The sequence below is a fragment of the Manis pentadactyla genome, chromosome 2, assembly GCF_030020395.1.
Source record: "Manis pentadactyla isolate mManPen7 chromosome 2, mManPen7.hap1, whole genome shotgun sequence".
Classification (NCBI taxonomy): Eukaryota; Metazoa; Chordata; class Mammalia; order Pholidota; family Manidae; genus Manis; species Manis pentadactyla.
This window is the reverse complement of record NC_080020.1, coordinates 87,828,645-87,853,604: the sequence shown is the minus strand read 5'-3', so window position 1 is coordinate 87,853,604 and position 24,960 is coordinate 87,828,645. Positions and strand designations below refer to the sequence as shown.

General features: G+C 35.0%; 2 protein-coding genes across 8 annotated transcripts in view; one reads left to right on the top strand and one right to left on the bottom strand.

Annotated features, from left to right (window-relative positions):
• CDK7 (cyclin dependent kinase 7) overlaps positions 1–24,960 on the top strand; it is a 35,528-nt gene that overhangs the window by 8,957 nt on the left and 1,611 nt on the right. The window contains exons 3-12 of one of the 4 annotated variants that reach the window (XM_036887762.2): positions 2,993–3,026; positions 4,646–4,713; positions 5,478–5,546; positions 7,245–7,355; positions 8,431–8,549; positions 10,134–10,233; positions 16,768–16,854; positions 18,253–18,402; positions 20,411–20,558; positions 23,769–24,605. In XM_036887762.2, coding sequence (XP_036743657.2) covers positions 2,993–3,026; positions 4,646–4,713; positions 5,478–5,546; positions 7,245–7,355; positions 8,431–8,549; positions 10,134–10,233; positions 16,768–16,854; positions 18,253–18,402; positions 20,411–20,558; positions 23,769–23,824 — 942 coding nt within the window. In that variant the 3' untranslated portion in view covers positions 23,825–24,605. Of the gene's footprint in view, positions 1–2,992; positions 3,027–4,645; positions 4,714–5,477; positions 5,547–7,244; positions 7,356–8,430; positions 8,550–10,133; positions 10,234–16,767; positions 16,855–18,252; positions 18,403–20,410; positions 20,559–20,996; positions 24,606–24,960 lie in introns of those variants that run through there. The other 3 variants (XM_036887763.2, XM_036887761.2, XM_036887764.2) reach the window with 3 other exon arrangements.
• CCDC125 (coiled-coil domain containing 125) overlaps positions 18,163–24,960 on the bottom strand; it is a 31,052-nt gene continuing 24,254 nt past the window's right edge. For 3 of the 4 annotated variants that reach the window (XM_036887760.2, XM_036887758.2, XM_057494616.1), the window contains one exon: positions 23,915–24,229. In XM_036887760.2, coding sequence (XP_036743655.2) covers positions 23,915–24,229 — 315 coding nt within the window. Of the gene's footprint in view, positions 18,458–23,914; positions 24,230–24,960 lie in introns of those variants that run through there. The other variant, XM_057494617.1, reaches the window with a different exon arrangement.

The window sequence follows — 24,960 nt, the reverse complement described above, 5'->3', positions numbered from 1 at the left end:
TTGTTCTGTCTGTGCCTCAGCCTTTTTGTATTCCTCTTCTCTAGTTTCTGTTTGATTTTTTCCCTGTGCCTCAGCTTCTTTGTATTCCTCTTCTCTAGTTTCTCTTTAATTTATTGTCTACTCCACTGTATCTAATCTGCTTTTAATACCCTCCATTGTGCTCTTCAACGATTGGATCTCCGACCAGAATTCATCCTTGAATTCTTGAATATTTGTCTTTACCTCCATGAGCATATTAATGATTTTTATTCTGTAATCACTTTCAGGAAGATTCATGAGGTCGATGTCACTTAAATCTTTCTCAGGAGTTGTAGTCATAATTTTACTTTGAACCAGATTCCTTTGGCATTTCATATTTATATATTTTTCCCTCTAGTGCCCAGAAGCTCTACTTTCTAGAGGTGCTCAGCCCCTGAAGCAATGTTGGAGGTCGCAGGGGAGTGGTTTTGGTGCCTGGGAGGAGGAAAGAGCTGTTTCCTGCTTCCCGGCTTCTATGCCTGTCTCCACTGCCTGAACCAGTGGGCAGGTATAAGCCTTATACAGGTATAAGCCTCTATGCTTTGCGTTTGTAGTTGCTGTAGACAGGTCTTCCCTCTGGCTTGCCTAACGTGAGGGTAGAGTTTGCTGGTTTGCGAGCCATGTTTGGCTGGCTGGGAGAAAGGCACAGTAGGCTGCATATCACGGAGGGGTTCCTTGGATCTGTGTAGCCAACCAGGGAGCTGGAGCGCCTGTAGGTCGTGAAAGCTCCCAACCTGCTGGGCAGAGTGCACCCGGACAATTTTGTCTACCTGTCCTTTCTCCTGAGCAGTAAGCTCTGTGCAATCCTTGCCTCTTTAGCAGCCCTTTCACTGTTAGGAAATGTCTCAGACTGCCCACCTTTCTTTTGTTCAAGAGCAGCTGGATATGGATCCCTGTTTTCCACAAATGGCTAGAATCTCAGTCTCTCAACGTATTCTGCCTGTTTTAGTTTTCCAGCCCCCCTAATCACCAGACCATACAATGTAGGTTTGTGCTCCCAGAACAGATCTCCAGAGTAGGTGTTCAGCAGTCCCAGGCCTCCACCCACTTCCCGCTGTTTCTCTTCCTCCTGCTGGTGAGCTGGTGTGGGGGAAGGCTTGGGTCCTGCCAGACCACAGCTTTGGTACATAACCCTGTTCTGTGAGGTCTGTTCTTTTCTCTGGGTGTATACAGTCTAGTGCAGCCGTCTTTCCTGTTGCTCTTTCAGGATTAGTTGTATTAATTATATTTTCATATTATATGTGGTTTTAGGAGGAGGTCTCTATCTCACCTCTCACCCTACCATCTTTAATCCTCTTGTCCATTTTTTTCTTTATGGGTTTCCTTTTGAGTGCTTCCCTATCTCCAGATTATAAAAAATCCTTAATTTTTTAATAAAAATTTAAAAGGTTTGCTTTTTCACACCTAGGTCTTTATTCCATCAGGCATTAATTATTTTGTTTTGTATAGTGTGAGGAGCCAATATTTTTTTCCAGTTGTCCTAATACTATCAATAGTCCTTTTCCTGGTGAATTGTAATGCTAAGTTCCATTGTATACTTGGGTCCATTTTTTTTTATCCTTGGTCAAATACTACAGTGTTTCCAATTACCTGTGCCTTATAAAAAGTCTTAAAATGTGATGAAGCAAGCCTGCATACCTGTTTTTCTTTAAAATTGTCTTGGCTATTCTATGAGCCAGTTGAGAAATTTGAAACAATCAGGATAATTTGAGTATGTACTAGGTATTACATGCAGCTACAGCATTATTATTAATTTTGTCACATATGAAAATGGCATTTTGACTGTAAGAAATGTCCATGTTTTAGAGATAATTGCTTAAATATAAAAGCAGTGAAATGACATCAAATCTGGGATTTGTTTTAAAATAGTCAGCATAAAGGGGAGGATGAATGATTAAGTGTGGTGAAATATTGATAATTGTTGAATCTGAGTAATGTAGTGGATGGTTTCATGAAACTAATCTTGTTTTTTAAATTATATTTAGAAAATGTAGTAATTTAAAATGTTTTTCTTTGCTCTTTACTTTCTCATATAAAGTCTAGAATCACTTTGTCAGTGTTTCTGAGAAATGCTCTTGAGCTTTAGATTTAGTTTCATTGAATTTAAAAATAATTGACATATATGAGTTATATATGATAATGAGTCTTGCTATCCATGAGCATGATACCTGTGTTTATTTTGGTCTTATTTTTAAGCATGTTTTAATGGTGTTTTATAGTTTTCTTCTCGGGAAGCTTTGTACATTTTTTCTTAGATTTATTCCTGAGTGTTTTATATTTTTTTGTGATATAATAACTAGCCACCTTTAAGTTAGAAGTTCTGTTTGTAGCATATAGGTGAGACATCTTTTTAAAAGTAGAGTGGCTTTGTTTTTCCAAAGTAAAAGAAAACTTTGTTTTATCATCTTTTTGTATTATTGATTATATTTATTCATTGTATAGGTAGTAAGAGAAACTAGTATAAGATTAAACCTCTTAATGCAACCTGTCATGCTTATTAATGGTAACAACAGTTTAAACATTATATACATCACAGTTCGTAATTTTTCTGTTTGAAATATGTTTCCTAAGAGCATATTATCGAGCATATTAAATATGCTATTTTATGTTCATATTTTATGTTTCCTTCCAAATCAGCTACTTTGACGTGATTCTTTGTTTTTTAACCAGTATGCTCTCAGTCATTTGTTCCACGTTACTCTTCCAAAGGTAAAGGAGACACATTTGTTTTTTTAATTCCATTCAAATGTGTACTTTCAAAACTTGAAGGGCAAGGAATGGTAGGTACTTAATCCTTTCTTACATTGTTAATTTTGCCTTTTGATTCATGATTCCCACTTCCTGCCTATAAATACTAGCTATGTAGAAATTGCTATGTGTTTTTGTTGCGGCCAAGTTTTTGAAGAGTTTATATTATTAACGCATTGTCTAAATAACAGCACTTGTTTTGTGTTTGTTTTTTTCACTCTACCAGATCAAGCTTGGACATAGATCAGAAGCTAAAGATGGTATGTATTTCATGTAATCTGACAGAACAGGAAAGGTTATTATCACAGGAAATTAGCAAAGTATTAGTTAGAGTTAATGATTCTTTATAGAGTTTTTGCAGGATTGCAGAAGAGTAAGACAGGATATTTGTGATTTCCACCATTTGGTTGTTCGAGGAATAGTCAGCCACCTAAGTAAATAGAAGGCAGCAAGGTTATCTAGTGGCTTGTCTTGCTGTCTTCTTTACTGTTTTAGGTGCTGTTACAGGCCATTGTTTCTTCTTTTTCTGAGCTTCTACTTTGAAAATTCAGGATACACCTCCATGGAAGTATACACAGCTCTCTATGGAATAGAGGTATAGGGGAAAGACTTCTTTATCCCATCTTCCAAAGCCCTGTGTGCTAGAGTGCGAAGTCCTGTTTGTCATCAAGAAATGTTCCTCTAAAAAGGAACCATCATTTATGTAACAACTAGTAACAGATCTTATTTTTTTCCATGTCAAAGTGCTTAGTTTATTAATCCTTTCACGACAAATCTCTACAGTTACCACAGATGAAGTCACTGCATAATCTTTACTCCTTCTGTTGTCCAATTTCCAGCTTACTTTTTGCCAGCACCAACATTGGCCTTTGCAGTCCCCCTGCCTTTCTTCATTCTGTTCTTCTGTTCCTTTCACTAACAGATCTTTTTTTTTTATATTGAGTTCTATTCTTTTGCAGCTCCAGGAGGAGGGGGCTCCCCACCTGGGGCAAGTTCTCTATGAATTCAATGAAACCAAATAAAGGCAAGGGCAAAAGGTTGGGGATACAAGAGGGTTACCACATTTATTCTCACAGTGGTCACAGATAGCTCAGTACTCAGGGGCTGGCTCGAATGTTCCCCAGACCAGGCTGGCTACAGGTTCTGCTCCCCAACATGAGCTTAATTCTCCAGGAGCACCGGGGCTCCACAGCTATCTTCCCACTGTCCCAGTGGTGTGAGCCAAGCTCCCTGCTCCCGTGCTCCTAGCACTGGGAAGAACTCCATGGGTGGGTCTCTGGTGACTAGTGGATGCCTCACCAACTATGTACCAATGACCAGTAGTAACACAGGGAGAGGAGAGAATGGGCATTTCCTCGCTACTGCTCCTCTGGGTAGGTACTCCCATGACTGACCAGTGTGCAGACAGGCTCTTATTATATACACAGTGGACATTGTTAAGGCCAGGTGGGAATCCTGGTCAGAGTTCCATTTTCTCCACACTTTTGCATTGGGAGAGATACTATCTTATTGCTGGTTTGCTATTAGCAAAAAGAATCTGCCACGAATATTCATTGGGGAGGAGTAGGGGAGCTACTGACTTATCACCTGTGTGCCACACACATATGTATGTTGTTATTCCAGCAGGCCTCAAATCTGTTACCCTACAAAGTGAATACTTTTTTTTTTTTTACTATTTATCATTGTCTGTATTAAGCTATTTTAAAAATAAAGCAATATAAAAGAAAAAAAGATGTCTTAAAAATAGTCAAAATAGCTCTTGTTTTTCTGTAGATTATTCATTGCTATTTCCTGAGAGACCTTTCCTCAAAAATATTTTTGTAAGAAGGTTTGAGATTTCAGAATTATTTTTCACTTTCTGCTTTGCATTTTTATGTAGGTATAAATAGAACAGCCTTAAGAGAGATAAAATTATTACAGGAGCTAAGTCATCCAAATATAATTGGTGTGAGTATGATCTAAATTGTTTCTGGGATTTGGGACCCTGCCATTTCTGAATGTGATAGATGTTAATTGAAGGCCCAGCAGGAGAAGTTGTTCTAGGTGAGCCTTGCAAAAAAGCTTTAAAGCTTATCGGGTTGAAATGCACTTTCTATCGTAATTGTTCCAGTAGGTACGCTTTTTAAAACTATACAACTGGTAAAGTAAATTAAATATTGGCATACAGGCTGATTTTGTCAGAAATCATTTTAAAGCCTAGAGAGCTTTAGCGTGTGTAAAACCTTGAACAGATTTTCTCATAGTTCTATGCCATAGTCCCTACCTCATAGGGTTGTTGGGGGACTAGCTACATCTAAAGGACCTGGAGTACTGCCTGTCATAGAGAGTGCACTCATCCAGTGAATGGTAGCTGCCACTGCTATTTATAGTATTTTCTTAAGAGCTGAGCTTTGGAATTTTTCTGAATTAGAAACTGAACTGAGGTTTTCATTAACTCATTTTTTAATTTATAACTCCCAAAATATGAGAGGAGAGGTTAAGTATTTAGTGATTTTTTTTTTAAATAGTGAAGTTTAATGTTTTTATGCCTTAAAATACTAATTCCTAGGAAAAATAAATGTCAAAATTATAAAATAATTTAAAACTTAGAGAATTACCAACAACCCAAGTGCTTGTTTAAATTTTTTTTAAATTTCAACTTCAGTTGGTATAACACTGTTAACTCTTTAATGGAGAACATATTTTGATTTTTTTTTTCTTTTGCTCTGCAGCTCCTTGATGCTTTTGGACATAAATCTAATATTAGCCTTGTCTTTGATTTTATGGAAACTGATTTAGAGGTGAGATTATGATTCCTAGGGGAATTTTTTTCTCTGCTTATCAAAGAAAACCTGAATGTTTATTTTCTGTGTATGAAGATATTGGTAGTTAAAACTTATGCTTAATTTTGGTGAAATCTGGATTTACCCTAAAGCCAAGAATCTTCTGGATCCTTTGGCCAAATTCCCACTGTTAAATACAAAGATTTGGATTTCATTAATATTTATATCTACCAAGTTCCCCGAACCTTACTGATATTATTTTTTAAAGAAAGGAGTGTTAGGTTGTTGATAATTTAGAGATTCTTTTCCATTTTATCACACAACATTATCCTTTTGGAAGCCAAGTTTCTTTTTTGAGACAAACATGATCTTAATGCCTTTCATTAATGTTAATTGAATCTCAAAAACTTAACAGTCCAAAGATGTGGCACAACTGCTGGTGAGAATGCAAATGGTACATACACTTTGGAAAACAGTGTGGCAGTTTCTCGAACAGTTAAATAAACACTCAAAGTATGAACTAGCAGTAACACTACTAGGTATTTATCCAAGAGAGAAAAAAAACATGTCGACACAGAAATCAGTTGGTACACGGTTGTTTTATGTTACTCATTGTTGCCCAAACTGCAAACAATAAAATATCTTTCATCTAGTGAATGTATAACGCAAACTGGAATAACTATTTGGGAATAAAAAGAAATGAATTACTAACACATTCAGTAGTATAGATGAATCTCAAAGGCATACTAATCTTAAGAGAAGCCAGGCTCAAAAGGCTTTATATTGTATGATTCCACTTATATGATACTCTGGAAAAGGTAAAACTAAAGGAATAGAAATCAGATCAGTGGTTACCAGGACTGGGAGTAGAGGGAAGAAGTGAGTACAGAGGGGCCTGAAGGAATTCTGTGAGGGTTATAAAACTCTTATCTTGATTATGGTGGTGATAACACAGCTAGATGTATTAAAACTCATGGAACTGTTGCACTAAAAAGGGTCATTTTAAAAAAGAAAATGGGAATTTTTAACTAGTAAAGCTGGTAAGTCTGGGACTAAATGGCTTTAGGCACAGCTCACAAATAATGCTGTCAGAACTTAGTCTTGCAGTTTAAGCCCTATTTTCTTTTCTGTTGCCTTCATTCTTGGGCATAATTTCTCAGTTTAGTAACTCAGATACTTCCAGGCTTTTATCCTTAGAGTTTAATAATCACTGAGGAAAGAGTTTTGTTCCCTTTGATTCTAGTTACAAGTACTTGGCCTAGTTGGTTAGCCTGGCTTGAATCACATGTCCATCCCTGGGCAGCAGGTGGCAGTGTGGTGGGCAGCTATGCCTGAGCCATGTGCTTACCTCTAGAGACTGCGGGTTAGTGGTTGGTCCTGTTTTACCCACGTGGACTGAGCTGAGAACAGGTGGTGTCCCAAAGGAAAGTTGAAGGCTATTAGTGTAAGAGGCTATATACATCCTGGGGCAAGTGAAAACAACAGGTGTTTGCTACATTGATGCCTAAAAACAAAGCAGTAGGAGACAAATCACTGTTTTCTTTCTAAACCAAAGGGACCTTCTCTAACTAACCACATAACTGAAAATTTTGACAGTGCTTCATAAGTAGAGTTAGGCAACTTCTCGAGGTTGTCCTATAAGAGTAAATTTATCTTATGTCTATAAATGGAGTTTATTTGGAATAATAAAGTGTATATTATATATCTGCTTCACAGGTTATAATAAAGGATAATAGTCTTGTGCTGACTCCATCACACATCAAAGCCTACATGTTGATGACTCTTCAAGGGTTAGAATATTTACATCAACATTGGATTCTACATAGGGTAAGGTTTTTAACCAAGTCTGATTGCTTTTTTTTAGTTGTAGTCAAGTTTATGTAGCCAATTTGTTACATAAGTGGCCTGAATATGTAAGTTGTTGAATTAAGATTTGGCTAGACCATTTTATCCCACCTTCCTCTGTGTGTTCCCTTCCATTGTTCTGCCAGGTAGTATTGTGAGGACTCTGAATTACAACATGAAATTTACAAGTGGAAGAAACCTAGTCTTTTGTTCTTTTTCATAGATGAAGAGCTGAATTGTTAAGTGACCTGATCAAGGTCATATATATTTCCAAAGTCAATATCTCATAACTGACATAATATTAGAACCTAGATCTTTGGCTTTAAGTTCAGTGTTCTCTGTGCTATACTGTTACAAAAAATAAAAATATGGTCAGAGTCTGGATTAAATTATGCAATGCTAAAATACCTTTAGAACAATAATATTTCTAGTGGCTCTAAAATTCTATGAAGTAATGAAATAAAACTTCTGAAATGCTTGAATCATTGTTAGGAACATTCAGCTATTAGAACAAGTCTGGTAATTTAAACAGATGTTCTTAGGCACCTTATTTAGATAAATAGCTCAATATATAGTTTATAGTTAGTAATTCTCATCTCTTAAACTTGGAATCCCTTTTTAGGTTATTGCTAATATTTTTTTAGCAAAGATTTTGAAGAATATGTTCCTCATCCTTTCTAAATGCATAACAGTTTTAAAGTTCATATATATTATTGTTATTAAATTAACAGCAGTAACCATTTATTGAGTGCTTATTACAAGTTAGTCATTATACTAGCCTCTTTACAGAAAATATTAAATGTAATTCTCACAGCAACCCTGTAAAGAAGGTAAATTGAAGCTCAGTAAAATTAGTTACTTGACCCAAGTCCTCACCAAGTAATATGACCAATTTAATTTTGTTTTGACAGGATTTCACATCAATGAAAAAAACAGTGATTGTTGTTTAAATTTGGGATGTCACCCAGTTTTTGCAGTTTAAAGTTAAGCCAACTGTGTCATTATGGTATTCTCCCCTACCCTGCTTACTTATTTGTTTGAAACCTCTATGATATAGGATCTAAAACCAAACAACTTGTTGCTAGATGAAAATGGAGTTCTAAAACTGGCAGATTTTGGCCTGGCCAAATCATTTGGGAGCCCCAATAGAGCTTATACACATCAGGTTGTTACCAGGTAAGACTCCTTTAAATAACTGAAAGCTTATATAGTGTAGGATGTAATCACCAACGAGCACCGTTTGGCTTCTCTGAAATACCTTGGCAGAGTCCAGGAGTCATTGTTGGTGTTCTGTTAAAACTATAGTCCTTTTCATGTGTATGTTACCACAATGGAAAAAAAATAACTCTTCTTTGAAGCGGACTTGAATTAACTCAGTCCTCAGAAATTTATATAGTAGCTTTTGGGACTAATGTATGCTACCTTTACATTTTAGTTAAGTAGTTTGGCACTTTAGAGGCTATTCTTTTACATATCACCTGATTTGAGAGCATGTGTTTATTTTATTAGTCAATCTTGATTTCATATTTTGTATTACTCATTGTGAACGAGAATTCTCTAAACAAATCAGTGCATTGATATTTAGATTTTTCGTGTTACTAGTACTTATATTTTCTTTTTACACTTGTTATGTGTATCTTTAACTTGTTATGTTTAAAATCACATTAAATAGATCAGGACAGTAGATTTTATAATTGTCAGGATGACATTTGTTAATTTCCAAGGCTCTTAAGTATATATGGCAATATTCAGATTTTTTATCTGTGCTTTTAAACTTTGTCAGCTTCTTCCAAATAGATCTTATTGAGTGTCAATCGTCTGTGCCCTGAGTAAGAAGTAAGGGATAGAAGTAGTTTTTCATGTAATTAGTAGAAAGATAGAGCCCATCATTCAGGAATCTTGGGACTCAGGAAAACAGGTATCCAAAAGCATTGTATTCTGGTGCTTTTCATCTACCAATTTCTCATATATTCTTTTTCTTGCAACACAAATGCTACTAATAGGCTGAACTAAGATGAGGACTGAGAGTTGACAATTAAATTAATGATTTATATATTTTTGATAACTTTGACAGGAACAGCTGTGGTGGAGGGGTGGGATGAGAGCTTGATTGAAAAGGGTTTAAGGGGAAGAGAGAGGAGGAACTGGAGACAGTAAGAACAGACAGCTCTTCAGACTGTCCAGAGAAGGAGGAGGTAGCTGTTAGGGGAAGGAGGAGCCAAAGGCGTTTCTTTGTTCTTTGCTTTTGTTTATTTTTTAAGGCTGGAGAAATAATGCTGTTACAGTGATGGCAAAAGTCTACTAAAGATCAAAAAGTTGATGTAGGAAAAAGAAGAGAGAATTGCAGGAACAGTGTCCTTGAAAATAGACAAGAGAGCATGATAAATAGCGCCCAAGTTGAAGGATCAGAACAGTCAAGGGCAGTTCATCTGTAGTTAGTAAGATGGGTGACAGATTGTGTGAGGACACACATTGCGTGGATCGTTTTCAGTGTGTAGGTCACCAGCAGAGAGGAAGGATGGTGTTGAGGGTTTCAGGAGAAAGAAGGTATTAATCATCTAAAAGAGTGGGAGAGTGAATGGACCAAGTATGTATGAAATTTCCTGGCAGCAATATAGAACTATGTAATTTTGTAGCTAGTTTTTCATGAGTTAATACATGAAAGTGAATTTCATCAGTGAGATTATGTTCTGCTGAGAAGTTTAAGAAATACTTTAATAGTTCCATTCTAAAATGACAGTATTTCTTCTCGTTCTTCAGGTGGTATCGGGCCCCTGAGTTACTATTTGGAGCTAGAATGTATGGTGTAGGTGTGGACATGTGGGCTGTTGGCTGTATATTAGCAGAATTGCTTCTAAGGGTGAGTCTTGAATTGATGTTTACACTTCAGTATTGTTACAGTATGTGTTCTTATATTTTGTGTAAAAATTATCTTCCCAGATATAACTTCCAGAAAGCAGCACCATCCTTACAACAAAAAGCCAGCATACAGACTAAAAAAAAAAATTCCACCTCCCACAAATGTATTCATTTTAGGAATGCTAATGTGAGACAAGCAAGAACTAAAGATGAGAATACTATTGAGAATATTAAAAGCTTGATTATAGATCATCTCTATGTTCTGAAATATAATTATATTAAAACCCTCATTGGGTTGTAATATGGTAATATCTCTACAGGAACTAAATGTATTAGGAGAAACTTTTGTACTCCTGGGACTTTTATTTGAGGCATTTTAAAAGTACACTTTAAGAGATATAATGTCAACCACTGCAGCTTAGTGTGAGAGTTTCATTTTGGTTTTTTTTCAAGCAGAGCAGACATGGTGGTTCTAAAGCATTTCTCTGACTGAGACCATTTTACAATAAAACGTCCTTTCCCTGCCTTCACTGCAGAGAAAGGTGCTGACTTGGAAAATTTTCTTCAGGTATAAAATTTAGTTTAACCCTTCTGAATGATGTAGGCAAAAGGATACCAGGGAATCCTTCTAAAGCTGAGTGTTTTTCTCCCTATATTCCACATTCCAGCCCCTACTCTCCATCTCCTCTGGCCATACGTATTTAAGGAAATGTAAATCCAGGACACAAAAATACAGCTATTTATTTCCTTGAACACAGAAAATGGCTTCTGTACACCAGAGAGAAATTACCTTCCTAAGTATCTTTTTTAGTTTAGTTTAAATTCTGTGTGTCATTTAGAGACGCTCACTTCTCTGGGTACTTGGACAAGAAATCATCACATTTTTGTCTCGGAGATGACATAGTAATCCCTGTGCTGGTAGTGGGTTTTGTGAATCAGCTGGCATGACACCTCTGCTATTCATAAGAACACAGAGTTTAACAGAAGTTCACATTTGAGAATCTATCAACTTCCAAAAGCACAGTCCATTCGTGACCAAAAACAATCCAGAACTTCATAGCCCCTAACGTTATGGCTGATAAATCAGTTGAGAAAGTAAGGAGAGAGACAGCAGTTGAGAATAGATGGGTTAGAAATTGTGGATTTGGCTGAAATTATTGGAGTTTTATTAGCCATGGACCTTGTTGCTAGAATCATTAAGGCTATGAATAAATTGACAGGCAGCCATAAGTGATGAAGAATTATTCCATTTTTCCATATTTTTGTTCTGCCACAATTGAATAAATCTATTTCCTATTTTAACTATCCCTTTGCTTATTTGAATATATGATCCATGGAAATGCTGTCCACATGGTTTTGAATCTGTGGAGAGATCCTGCAGTCTAGATAATAATCAAAAGCAGAATAGTTCAAAAAAATTGCTGTTAACAGCATTCAGCTTTTTTAAAAGTGTTGTTTTCCTTTATGTAAATTTTATAAAAGTAAGTTTAAAAACTATTTAAACTAGAAAACAGGAGGAACAAGTAAGTCTGTATCCAACCAAAGTAGTCAATATAGTTTATATTCATTTTAGAAGCAAATTGGTCTGCATTCTGAACATTCTCTGTTTTGTTAAATGAAAAGGAATCTAGACATATTTATACCAATGGAGTACTTAGGTCTAGTACTATGTCATTAAATAGCACAAATGTACTTTTAATGATATCTTTATATTCTTTTTTCTTAATCATGATTTGAGATAGACAGTGATTGTCAGAAAATCTAAACTGGGATTTTGCCTACTGAGCCTTAATCTAGTCTAGACAGTTTCAAAGATAACCATTTTAGTTTATAAAGAAATCTATAGTTTGGAGAAGACATTTTATGCCTTCCTGTAAGGTTACTGGGCATCCTTCAGGTCTGTAGAGATGATGTGGTATTACAGAGGTTTGATCATCCACCACCTGCCTGCCTTCCTCTTACTTCATTCAAACGATGAGGATCCAGAGCTAATGGCTTGGCATATTGATCGTCAGCACTCTTGTCATTGCCATACTTCAGGTCAGCTGTATCAGCTCAGAACAGAGCTTCCATCAGTTGTTTTTGCATAGGTTCCTGGGTGCACAAGGGCACTAGAGGCTAAAACATTCCAGTTAGTCAAGAACTGTATTGTTATGCCTATTGTACTCCCCACCTTACAAATCATCCCTAAAAAGAAACAAACATAAATGCCTCTTTGAAACTGAGAGGTGCCCATAAAACTATGCCAGAAGATATGAAGGCAGAAATGACAAAGTCTAAAAGTCTACAAAAAAGAATGCCAGCTAGAGGCAAATTTGGTATGGCACACAGAATCTTGAAGTTGCTTAGTACTGAAAGGCACCTGTGGTCATTGATAGCAGTAGTGATGTGTAGGACTGAAAATAGAGGGATTGGTTGAAAAATATGTACATAGAGTAGTTAATACCAAGGTCCCTAACACAGCCAGGTTACTTCCCTTCCCCCAACTCTACTTAGCCCCAAGTTTATTCCTTCACTAGAGAAAGGTTTATTCTTCAAAGATTGAAACAGGAATCTGGACATGGCCATCCTTAGACACAGTAGAGGATAGGGGTGAGGTGCGAGGGTGACAACATGCAATTGCATGGAAGTCTGCACACTGAACAGTAAGACTTTCAAGTTATGTCCCTCTGCTCAGCTTCCAGAATCCTGGAAGCCAATGTAATAACCCGTTTTAGCTCAGGTGAAATATCAGAGGACCCTTCTCTGCAAGAACTGAATGCTCCAGGAAAACAGACTCACAGTAACTGGTATTAAGCTCCCTGCCCCCTTTCTAGAGTAAAGCCCATGAGTTAACAAGCTCTCTTCATAGATGCAGTGTTTTTGATCAGCTTTTTTAGTATCTATTCCTTAAATATGAGTGGTTTGCCAATGATCACCATGTAGTTATTAAGGATTTTCAAATACTTAATGAATGTAAGGATCACCAGATAATTGATAAGGATCATCAGATATATGATGAAAGTATCCCAACATGAAAGACATACTGAAACATACTAAAAAAGAAACTTGGGAAAAATAGAAACAATCAGGTAGCAGAAGGAAAACCACCCTACCCTCTGAATCTTCAGACAACCAAGAAAATATACTACATCTGTAAAACAAGAGCAAGAACATGATTTCTAAAAGGGCATCAATGAATAAAGGATACTTGAAAATTTTCAAGTAGAATAACTAAAAGCAAACAAGAACATTGGAAAGAATGGAATAGTAAACTAAAGAACTCTTTTATTAAGTAGCACCAAAAGATAAAGAGATGGTCTATAATAGAGAAAATATAAGAAAATTAGCAGATTGATTCAGGATTGATACTAAAATATAGCAAAAGAGAAAAAACAAAATGGAGAGTAGGAAGTCACAAAAAAATGGCCCAGCATTGATGGATGTGAATAGATTGAAAGTGGCATAAGGACCCTACTCAGTGAATGAAAGAAAACCCATGCCAATGCACATTGTGAAATTTCAGAGTACTGGGGTCAGAAAAAGATTTTATTTACACAGGAAAAATACAGAAAGCTCACATAAAAACCAAAATAAAATAATAGGTATAATGGCATTTGACTTCTCAACAGCAACACTGAAACGTGGAAGACATAGAACATTGTGAGGGGAAAATGATTTTCAACCTAGAATTCTGTGCCTATTACCTTTCAATTAGCCATGAGAATAAATATAAATTATCACACTTAAAAATTTTACATCCAGTTCCTTTCTTAGGAAATTATTGGGAGATAAGCTCTACTTTAACATGAGAGTAAATCAAGCAAAAGACATGGGAACCAGGGAACATGAGATTCAACACAGAAAGAAGTGAATGGAATTCTGTATTTTATAGTAAGGGAAAATTCCAAGAAAACAGGTATGCACCAGGTCAAGAGATCAACCAGACCCGATCGATCATAGCAGGTGGGATGAGAGCTTCAGCAGGGGAGGTCTCCAGGAAAAAATCAGAACTGGTGGGTTTTGATAGATTTGATCATGTAGCAAATTATATTGAATAACTGAAATCATAGGCTTAGGTGCAGAGTTGCCAAAAGGGAGGTGGGTGATGAGAGGGGTTGAGGGAGGAGGGCTAGGAAATCATTACATCTAGGAAAATCTAATTACAAGGATGGAAACTTCTTATTAGGTCTACTCTGAACAAAAATTAAATTATAAATGGGAAGGGGGTGATGACTCAAAGGACCAGTTTTTATTGTGAGTCTGTTCAGTTGAACACAGTGCATGTATTAATTTAATACAGGTAAAACATTTTTTTTTTTTTTAAGTTTAACTTCTAGCTCCAAAGCAGCTCTTTCTTTAGGGAAAAAAAAAATCTTTCTAGTATTTAGTATTTTCAAACAGGCAAAAGCAGAGAGAGTAGTAAAATGAGCCTCTGTGTACCCACCAACCATCTTCAATAGTTTTTAACACATGGCCAAGTTTATCAGTGCTCTCCCACATTTTTTGCTACAAATCCTAGACATCATAATTTTATTCATGTTAAAAGATAAGGATTTTTTAATAACCACAGTACCATTATCATCTGAAAAAAAAAAGTAAATCCTTTTAATAATGTTAAGCACCCAATCTTGTTCAGATTTCCCCAGTTTTTTTGTAAGTGTCTTTTAGTTTGTTCATATTGGTATCCAAAGTCCACACATTAGGCAGCTCATTTTAATTTAGATTTTTTACATCAAACAAAAATACCCATCCTTAAATTGATTAAATTGCAAGCTTGCCCACAAAACTAAGGCTGTGATGATGAGTGTCCCTCTCTCCAGGTCTCACAGTACGATTTTCAGTGGTGGTCTGCAAAGCAGGAGGTACTCCTTTGAGGTATAAGAAGAAAGTGTGAGCATGTCTTTAAAATTTTGTGAAATATTTAATATTTCTTCTAGTTTCTGTTCCTTTGTGCACTTTTAATACATATAATAGCATAGGAGTTGCATTAAATTGGGGTCCAATCAGAAAATAGGAACTACACATTAATTTGATGAGGGAAATTTAAAGAATTATGGGTTAAGAGATTAGAATAATGAAGTATCGAATAATAAAAAGTAAAGAGAACTCTAAAGAATATAGGATAAGGAGCCACCACCTTTATCAGCTTCAGATTTCATGAGTGGTTGAAAGAGCCACCAAGGAAGGGCCAAGAAAGAACAACCAAGGAAGAGGACCCCTAGAGTTGAGATCTGCAGCTTTCTGAAGAGGACATAATGTAGCTCACTAGATGGTAGAGAATTTGCTGTGGAGCTATGCTGGCACAACTTGCTGGAAATCTCTCTAGAAAACATTAGAACTCCGTCCTCTTGGGTGCTAAGGAAAGTTAATCGGAGGAGCATTTCTCTGGAGGCATTATGCTGTAAAACTGTCTTCAGGGAGTTCTTGAGGGAAGCTGCTGGCCTCTGGGCACTGCGGAGCGTGGGTCCTGGAGAAGCTACCCCCGCTGCAGGAACCTGGCGCTAGAGAAGCCAAGTGCCGCAGTAGTCTTCTGGGCTAGCAAACTGGAACCAGGAAGCACAACCTCTTCCCTTCCTTGATGTCTCTCTAGTGTCCTCTACTGACAAAGCTTCAGTTGGCAGTTAACTTAAAAAATATTTAAAAGCCCAGATCCATTGTCACAGAGAAGGCAAAAAGGATGAATTTGGAATAAACTAATAACTGGCAGAGTTTGATTCTTTACCCCACTCTCCTCTGCCACCTCTGTTAGAGATCCACAGTAATAAAAATGTTGGAGATCTGGAACTTAATCTCATATCCCCCTGGTGAATCTATAAACTTTTTCAAGGGCTTTAACAGTTCCAAAGGCCTCTGTTACTCACTTAGTAGAGAAAACTCTTCTCTTCTATGTATTACATAGATGTCTGAGAATAAATTGGAAAATAATGTCTACACATAGCAAGGATTTTGATTTCTTAACAGCTTACGAATTTTTAACTTGAAATTACCCTTTTTTAAAGTTTGCCATATACCTCTTCAAAGAAAGAATATGCCAAGTTTATTTAAGATGGGAATATAGATGTATTCTCTTGTTTCCCAGCTTTTGCACCTGCCCTGTTGTTAGAAGTTTTCTTCCATCTTAGACTTTTCCTCTAGCTGTTCTTCAGCTTTCACTGTCACTTCCTCTAGGATGCCTTCCCTGGTCTATCTAGAGTTGGCTAGGGTGGGCTAACGTCCTGTGCTCTCACTGAACACATATTGTGAATGCCCTTTTTTGTTTGTATCACCAGTGTTCATCATGTCTGTACTGGAGAGAACAGGAACTGTCTTGTTCCCTCATAAATGCCTACAGCTTACTCAGCACAGTGCATATTACATGGTGTTAAAGATTTGTGGAGTAAATAAAATGGTCAGTGTGGTACTGTTTACTTGGTTATCAATATCAGGGTCTAATGTCACATCTCATACTACATTTTAATTTTTTTTGCATTTTAGTTTTTCTTGTTACACAAAATACTGTAAATTTAATAACTATCAAACCACCTTGAAATATCTGCTTCACACTTTCTTTCAGGTTCCTTTTTTGCCGGGAGATTCAGATCTTGATCAGCTTACAAGGATATTTGAAACTTTGGGCACGCCAACTGAGGAACAGTGGCCTGTAAATCTTCGTAATTTTCTTTGAAATTTAATTAGGATTCTATGTAGTGCTGTCATGTGAATATTACTTAAAGAAATGCGTTCATTATCTTAATTTACTAGTAATATATACTCATTGCAAAATTGATACAACATACAAGTTAAAATTATGATGTACCATCCAGCCTTCCTGTATATATACAGCCCTTCCCCTACTTCAGGATTAATCACTATTAATTTAGTATGAAGCCTTGCTATGAGAACACATACACAAACACATATACATATGGAGTTGCATTTTCTGTAGTTTGCTCTTAACAAAAATGGGATCACAATTTGTGTTTTTTGCAACCAATTTGCTCATGTTACTTAATATTTATTATTGACCTTTCCCTTTTTAATAGCCATGTAATATTTCATGGATATTTTATGTTACTTTAGCAACATCTTGATGGATTTAGGTATATTTCACTATAATTCTTAATGTATTTCAGAATTTTGATTAGTTTTAACCCATTATCTACAAAGAAATGTTAAGTCTGTGGTAAAACTTTCAGTGATTTAAAGTGCTAAATTTTATACATTACAGTCCAGTAAAATAGTCTTACTTGTACACGCTTAAATTAAAATTGTAGGCCTTTGATTTTCCTTCCTATTATTGTCCCATCTCCTGGGGAATAAGTTAGTGTTAGAAAAGAAAAATTTTAGACTGATTCTTTACTTTCTGGTTAAAACTATAATGAAATCTGAAGCTGAAATTAAGTCCAAGGAGTTGGGTTTTTTTGTGTGTGCTGAGTTCCTCAACTTCCTGATTAAAAGTTTGTTGTTTGTAATTGTAAAACATACCCTAATAACTATCATTTATTGAAGTTATCATCTGCCATTAATGATAAGCTTTTCATAAATTATAATTCTCCCAACAATCCCATTATTTGGTACTGTTAATCCTATTTTACGGGTGAGTTTTAGTGACTTAAGTTAAACTCAAAAGTACTTAAAAGCTACAAAGTTCAAAGTACTTAACTTACCCAAGGCCACCTGGTGGGCTACAATCTGGGTCTGTCTGACTCTAGAGCCATGCTCATAATATTTATTCTGTATTTTTCTCTTTGACATTTTCTAAATAGTAGTGGCTTACTGATGTTTCCTTTGGACTGTTTAAAATTAAACTTATTTTGAGATTAGTGTAGATTTACATGCAACTGTAAGAAATATTAGTTATCCCTTGTATCTTATACCCAGCTTCCCACATTGGTGACATCTTGCAAAAGTACAGTATCCCAACCAGGATGTTGTCACTGATACAGTTAATACACAGGACATCACCAAAGAACATATATGACAGTTTTATTATTTATTTCTTCATTTGAGATCTATATGCCTTTCAATCCTTAAGTTTGAACTGTAAAAATATTTGCAGGATATGTGTAGTCTTCCAGATTTCGTGACATTTAAGAGTTTCCCTGGAATCCCATTACAACACATCTTCATTGCGGCAGGAGATGACTTGCTAGATCTCATCCAAGGCTTGTTTTTATTTAATCCGTGTACTCGAATTACAGCCACACAGGTATGTTAGCATATCTTTCTTATATTAGGAAGTAGGAAGATGCTCTTAACTGTAGCTTTGACAAAATAGATTCATAAGATTTTCTGATATTCTTTTACTGGAAAGATATGTTTTTGATTTATTTTAAAGAATAACAATTTTCATCTTTTCCCCAAGCTGCAAGCACTGTTCAGACTGGTATTCTGTTACATTATGTACAAATAACTACAGGAGAATTTACTGTTGCTTAAGAATATATACATACATATCTATTTCATAATTAGTTCGCTTTTAAGTAGTTTACCTAGAGAGGAAAAAATTACAAGGTTTTTGTATTAAGACACTCATATATTTCAGTTAAACTTATGGTTTAATTTAAATATTGTGCCAAGCCTAATAATGCCAACGTAATTTTTTTCTTCTTGTAAAATGCAATCCAGGTATACACGTTGGTCGTCGTCACAGTCAGGAAGTTAGAATGGAAAGAAAATGGTATAGTCCAGTACAACTATATGCTTACAAGACATTGACAGATACTCTGAGTAGAAGAAACACAGAAACTGACAATTTTTAAGGGAAATCAAAATCAAAATGAGGAAAAAATTGGAAGACCAAGAATACTTGTTTTGATAAAAGAAGAGAGAAGTGTTCATCCAACACAAAATACAAGACATATGGGTTTGAAAATAAACCTATTTTGTTTTAAAAACAAGCACAAAAAGAAAAAAGGGAGTCACAAAAACTTAAAATTGTGGCAGAGAAATGCAAAAATGCAATACAGGACAATGATCTGGCTCCATAAAAGAACAGACTGATTAAAATGAAATTCACACGTTTATACCTAACAAAACATGTTAACATACAATTATATCAAGACTATAAAGTAGATTTTTCACTTATATTTATTGCCTATCTAATCATTTAATGCATTTATTTCTATAAGCCTTCTCTTTTTAGCAGTACATGCTACATTAATACATACATACTGGATATTTTACCATTAGGATTACCCTTCTAATTTCAAACAAGTAATTCATTGTTACCTTTTCACCCCTATGTATACACATTATCTCCATCATAAACTTGAGACCAGGTTGTATTATCTAGAAAGTTGTTGTCAATTAATAGTAAAACTCAAAACTTACAGAAAAATACTTAGGTTGCATTTTGATAGAATGAGTTTGTAAAAATGGATTTTAGCTCATGGCTATCTTATCTTAAAGTTGAAATGAGATACCTTCCTTTCCTAGATTTCTATGTAGCTCAGAACTAGGTTAATTTACTTTTGGAAATACTGTGATTTGGAAGTAATACTTTTGAAATGCCATTCTTTTGAAGTAAGGAATCTCTAAATCATTACTGTAAATAAAATAATGTTGGCGGAAAATGCTTGAAAAGTTTATATGGGCTTCTTTTTGTTCCTAAGAGGATTATCCAAAAGGAAGTATCTTAAGTTATTTTAACTATTGAACAGTACTGTGATGCAAATAAAAGTATGAAGTTGTTGAATTTATCATTTAGAATAAAACTATTTTTATTGGAATTTTGGGCTGAAGTAAAGAAGTTTTATCATGGATCAGTGCACTGGTAGTAACCTTGGTCAAGTCCATCCGAGTAAAATTTCTTTAAATTTGCAGTGAATTGTAACCCATTGTTTCCATCCCATTTCATCTTTTTAGAAGCTTTAAGAATTTGTATTTACGTGATTTGGAAATTGCATACATATAGACATTGTGACAAATAAACTTGGAAGTTCTATTTCAAATTTAGTATAGGCTATTTAATTGTGGAAAAATTAGAAAGAAATGTCATTTCGTGTAGTAATGGAATATTTAGCCAATCTTAGGCTGCTAGATGTTTGTTTGTGGTAATGTGCATGTCAAAATACTTGAAATGAATTTTTTCTTCAGAGGACAGTTATTCACATAGTACTTTTAATATTCTGAACAATTTTAGAAGTTAGATTGTTGTAAACACAGTTCAGATATTCACCTAAAACCTTACTTTATTTGGCATTTTCTTTTAAAAGGCACTGAAAACTAAGTATTTCAGTAATCGGCCAGGACCAACACCTGGATGTCACCTTCCAAGACCAAACTGTCCGTTGGAAACTTTAAAGCAGCCGCCAAATCCAGCTGTGGCAACAAAACGGAAGAGAACAGAGGCCTCAGAGCAAGGTAAAACTCTCATTTTATAAGAGATGAAATGGATTCAGAAAACTCCAATGAACTAATGTATAGCTAGTGACTGAAGGGCAGCTGAGAAATGGAGATTGTGAGTTATTTGCTATTTATATAAATTTAATTTGTATAAAGTAGGTTGAATGTGGTATTTTTGCTCTTTAATTCCATTAGGAATACTTACATAATGAATGCTACTTTAAAAGGACATGGGCACTTTTTGTGTATACCTTAAAGTTATAATACTATCAGTATGTACCTTATCTCTTCATAAATTGCTGCTGGTACACTGTATATCTAATGTTTAACAAGTACTATTTAGAAAATCAAAGCAAATAAAATTAATGTAGTTGGAATGCAATGATTGGTTAATTGCCAAAAGATTAAATTTGAATAACCTCATTTTTTTCTGTTTTTTTTTCCCCCCCTACTTAGGAGTATTACCCAAGAAGCTAATTTTTTAGTTACAGAGAACACTGGGCAGTATTTTACTACTGAAAGAAATAATCAAAAAGGGAAATAATGGAAAAATATTAAACATTAAGTAAATGCTGTAGAAGGAATTTGTAAATATTCTACACATGTAAAATATGTAAAACTGGGTCATTTTTATTAAATATATTTTAAAACAAACTTAATTCTCCTTTTTCTGAGTATAATGCAAAAGTAAGATAAGTTCAGTTCCCTGAAATGTAGAATAGCAGATACACTACAGATACCCTAATAAAAATAATTATCAGTTATTTTGATGATCTGGTCCTTATAGCATCAGAAATTTGTAGTAGCAGATATAGTATTTAAAAACAGGAAAATAGTAGTAATGTAGCAAATACCCAGACTTGACCAGTGTTAATATACTAAATTGGAAAAAAAGGAAAAAAATTACAGATAAAATTGAGGCCCCTTTAATAGGCACTCCATTCTGTTTCTTCCTTTCAACCTCAAAAGGGAATGACTCTCAGGAAATGAGTATGTTCTCCCTTGATTTTGTAAGAATGCATATGGTAATATACAGCACTGTTTTGGGTCTCAGAATTTTATATGAGTGATAGACTGTACCTCTTATTGCAATTTTTTTTGTCTCAAAATCTTTTAATTCCTTCTATGTAATATTTGTAAGTCTAGTTTATTTAATTGCCATATCATAATAATATACATAATCTTATGTATACAGTACTACTTAATGCTGTATTTATGGATTGTTGTTTTTCTTTTGTTGCATAAAAATTACCATAAATGTAGCAGCTTTAAAGTAACACAAATTCGTTAGTAACAGTTTTATAGGTCAGATAATCTGGCATGCTCTACTTTCTTTTTTGGCATAAGGCAAACTCAAGATGTCAGCCACACTGGACTCTTATCTGAGGCTTTAGGAAGAAGCTGCTTCCAAGCTCATTCAGTTCAGGCAGTTTTAATGCATGTGCCTCTTGTCCTTGATAGCTGTCAACCAGGGCCTGTCTTGGTTTCTTAAGGCAGTCTACATGCCCTGTCACGTATGGCACTCTCCATCTATAAGCCAGCAAGTTGTTGAATCACCCATGTGCTTCAAATGTGTCTGGCTTCCTTATCTGCTTTTTTTTTTAAAAAAGGTCTCTCCTCATTGAGTTATCCATATATTAAGGTCAACTCACTTGGGATTTTAATTACATCCTAAAAATTCCTGTAGCAGTACCTAGATTAGTGCTTGAATAATCAGGACTGGGATCTTGCAAGGGCCCATCTTAGAATTCTGCCACATGGACATTGAGGTTAGTTTCAATTTTTTACAATTATAAAAAAATGGAATGTTTACATGCATATGCAAGAGTTTGTCTAATGTATATAATTAGAATTATAATTGTGAGGTCACAAAGTATGCATTTGCAATTAGTGTTAATATGGCCATAGTTCTCCAAAGCAGTTGTACACTGTTCAGTGGTTTAAAAATGGTGAACCTTATACCATATACAAAAATTAACTCAAAATGGATTAAAGACCTAAACAATTAGACCCAAAACTATAACAATTCTTAGAAGAAAAACATAGGAGGGAAGCTTCATGATTTTAGATTTGGTAAGGACTTTCTGTAAATGACCCCAAAAGCACAGACAACAAAAGTAAAAGATAGGTAAATTGGACCACATCAAAATAAAAAACTTGTATGCATCAAAGGACATAGTGAACAGAGTGAAAAGGCAAGCTATAGAACTGGAGAAAATATTTGTAAATCATATGTTGAAAGGGGTTAATATCAGAACATATCAAGAACCACTGTAACTCAACAACAAAAAAACACAGATTTTAAAAATGGGCAAAGGACTTTAAATAGACATTCCACCAAAGATGATTTAGAGCGAGCCAGTAGGCACATGAAAAGCTCAGTGTCACTGATCATTACAGAAATTCAGGTCAAAACCACAAGGAGATATCACTTCAGATGGCTACTCTCAAAAAAGCCCAGAAAATAACAAGTATTGCTGAGGATGTGGAGAAATTGGGAACCTTGTGCACTGTTGGTAGTAATGTAAAATGATGCAGCTGCTTTGGAGAACTGGCATTTTCCACAAGAAATTAAAAATGGACTTACCATATGATACAGCAGTTTCACTTCTAAGTATATAACGCAAAATACTGAATGCAGGATCTCAAATATATACCTTCATCAAAATTGTGTGAAAGTATATTTTATCTCTTAATCTCAAGCACCCAAATGATCTTGTGAACTTTGCTAATTTGATTTCACTATTACATTTGATTTCTACTGTGGTTGAATATTCTTGTTTGCTAACTATAATCTCTCTTATGAACTGTTGATTCAGATTCTTTGTCCATCTATCAGCTGGAGTATAACAAATTTTATTAATTTATATGAATTTGTGTTTTATATACATATACACATTAAAGAAGAATCTCTAGTTTTTATAACTTGATTTTTTTTTTGACACTTCCAATTTTGGTATTGTTAAGTAATCCCAGATCCTTCCTTTCCTTACCTTTTATTTTATATTAAATTATTATATATACTAGATCTGTATATGATGTTTATTCTGTTGGTACTACACTACACTGCCAAAGATCCTGTAGTCAATCTAAATAGCTTAAGTAATTTTTGGTTTTTCTCAAAAATCACTAATTTTTTGGTTTTACTATGGCAAATACTGAAAATTTCATACAGTAATGTAGTTTATAGATAAGCTATACCAACACAGATGCTAATGTTTCTTATAGAAAATGTCAAGTATTTCACCGGCCTCCTAAAATTTAGAAATACCCAGGAAACATAGCTTCTGAAGATGTAGCAACATTTACACAATCCTTTTTCAAAATCTCTTAATAGAAACAGCTCTCAATTCTGATATCAACCATTTTTTTCTTTAAAACATGATATTTGATGGCAAAGAATGGGCTCTTTTACGAGTTCTTGTGTAATTTTGGTCTGTGTGAAGGTGCTGAATTGAACAAATGCAGCCCACAGAATTTAAAATTTGAACACTTGAATGCACAGGATCATGCAAAATTCTGGCAGAGTATTCTGAAGCTTTCTGCCAGGGGTTTTGAAATGGAAAATTGTCTTTCATAGGATTTTTTTCTTTATTTTCTTTTGAGTTGGTGTTTTTGTCTTCCAGTGCCCGAGCAAGCATGTAACTAACTTTTCTTTGATGAGCCAAAGCTTCTTCTTTATCATTTAACTGCATGCACAGAAATTTAAAATGTACCAGTTAATAAATCACAAAATGTAGAGCTATAAACAGAACAGAGTATTTTATCAAAATGTTCAATCTTTGATCTGTCAAGTCAGTATGAAATGAATTAGGTGTCCACTGATTTCCAAGCATTGTACAATATGTTATTTAGGATTTTTTATTTAATAGAAGAGCAGACAACAGTGTTACTGCTGCTGAAAATTTTGTAAGTCATCTGAAGAGAGAGAGGAAAAATACATGGTATGTGTGTACATATGTATTATATAATATCAATATGCACTTAATCTCTGTAAAATAATGTTGAAGTTACTTATATGTAAAGTTTTATATATGGACATGCAAATAAATAACTTTAATACTCTTCTGTAGATAAGTTATGTTCCTATAACATGAGTCTCTTAGTTATCTGTGAAATGGGGAATAATATAATAGGACCAATTTCAGGGTTGTGGTAATTAAAGGATATAAGGTGTAAGGAAGTTCCTTGAACACTTAAAAAATTCCTGAATAAAGATATTGTCATGAGCTGTGTATATAAGTACAACGGCAGAGGTGTCTGGGCTTCATTATAAGCCCCCCTAACCCCCTTTTCAGAGGTGGAGCTTTAAACTTGCACAGGAATGGGAGAAGAGGGAAAGGCAGACAGGGAGTTTAAGGAGATCGTCAATCTGGAAGATGATGGATTAGTGGGAAAAGGGCATAACAGGCAAGTATAG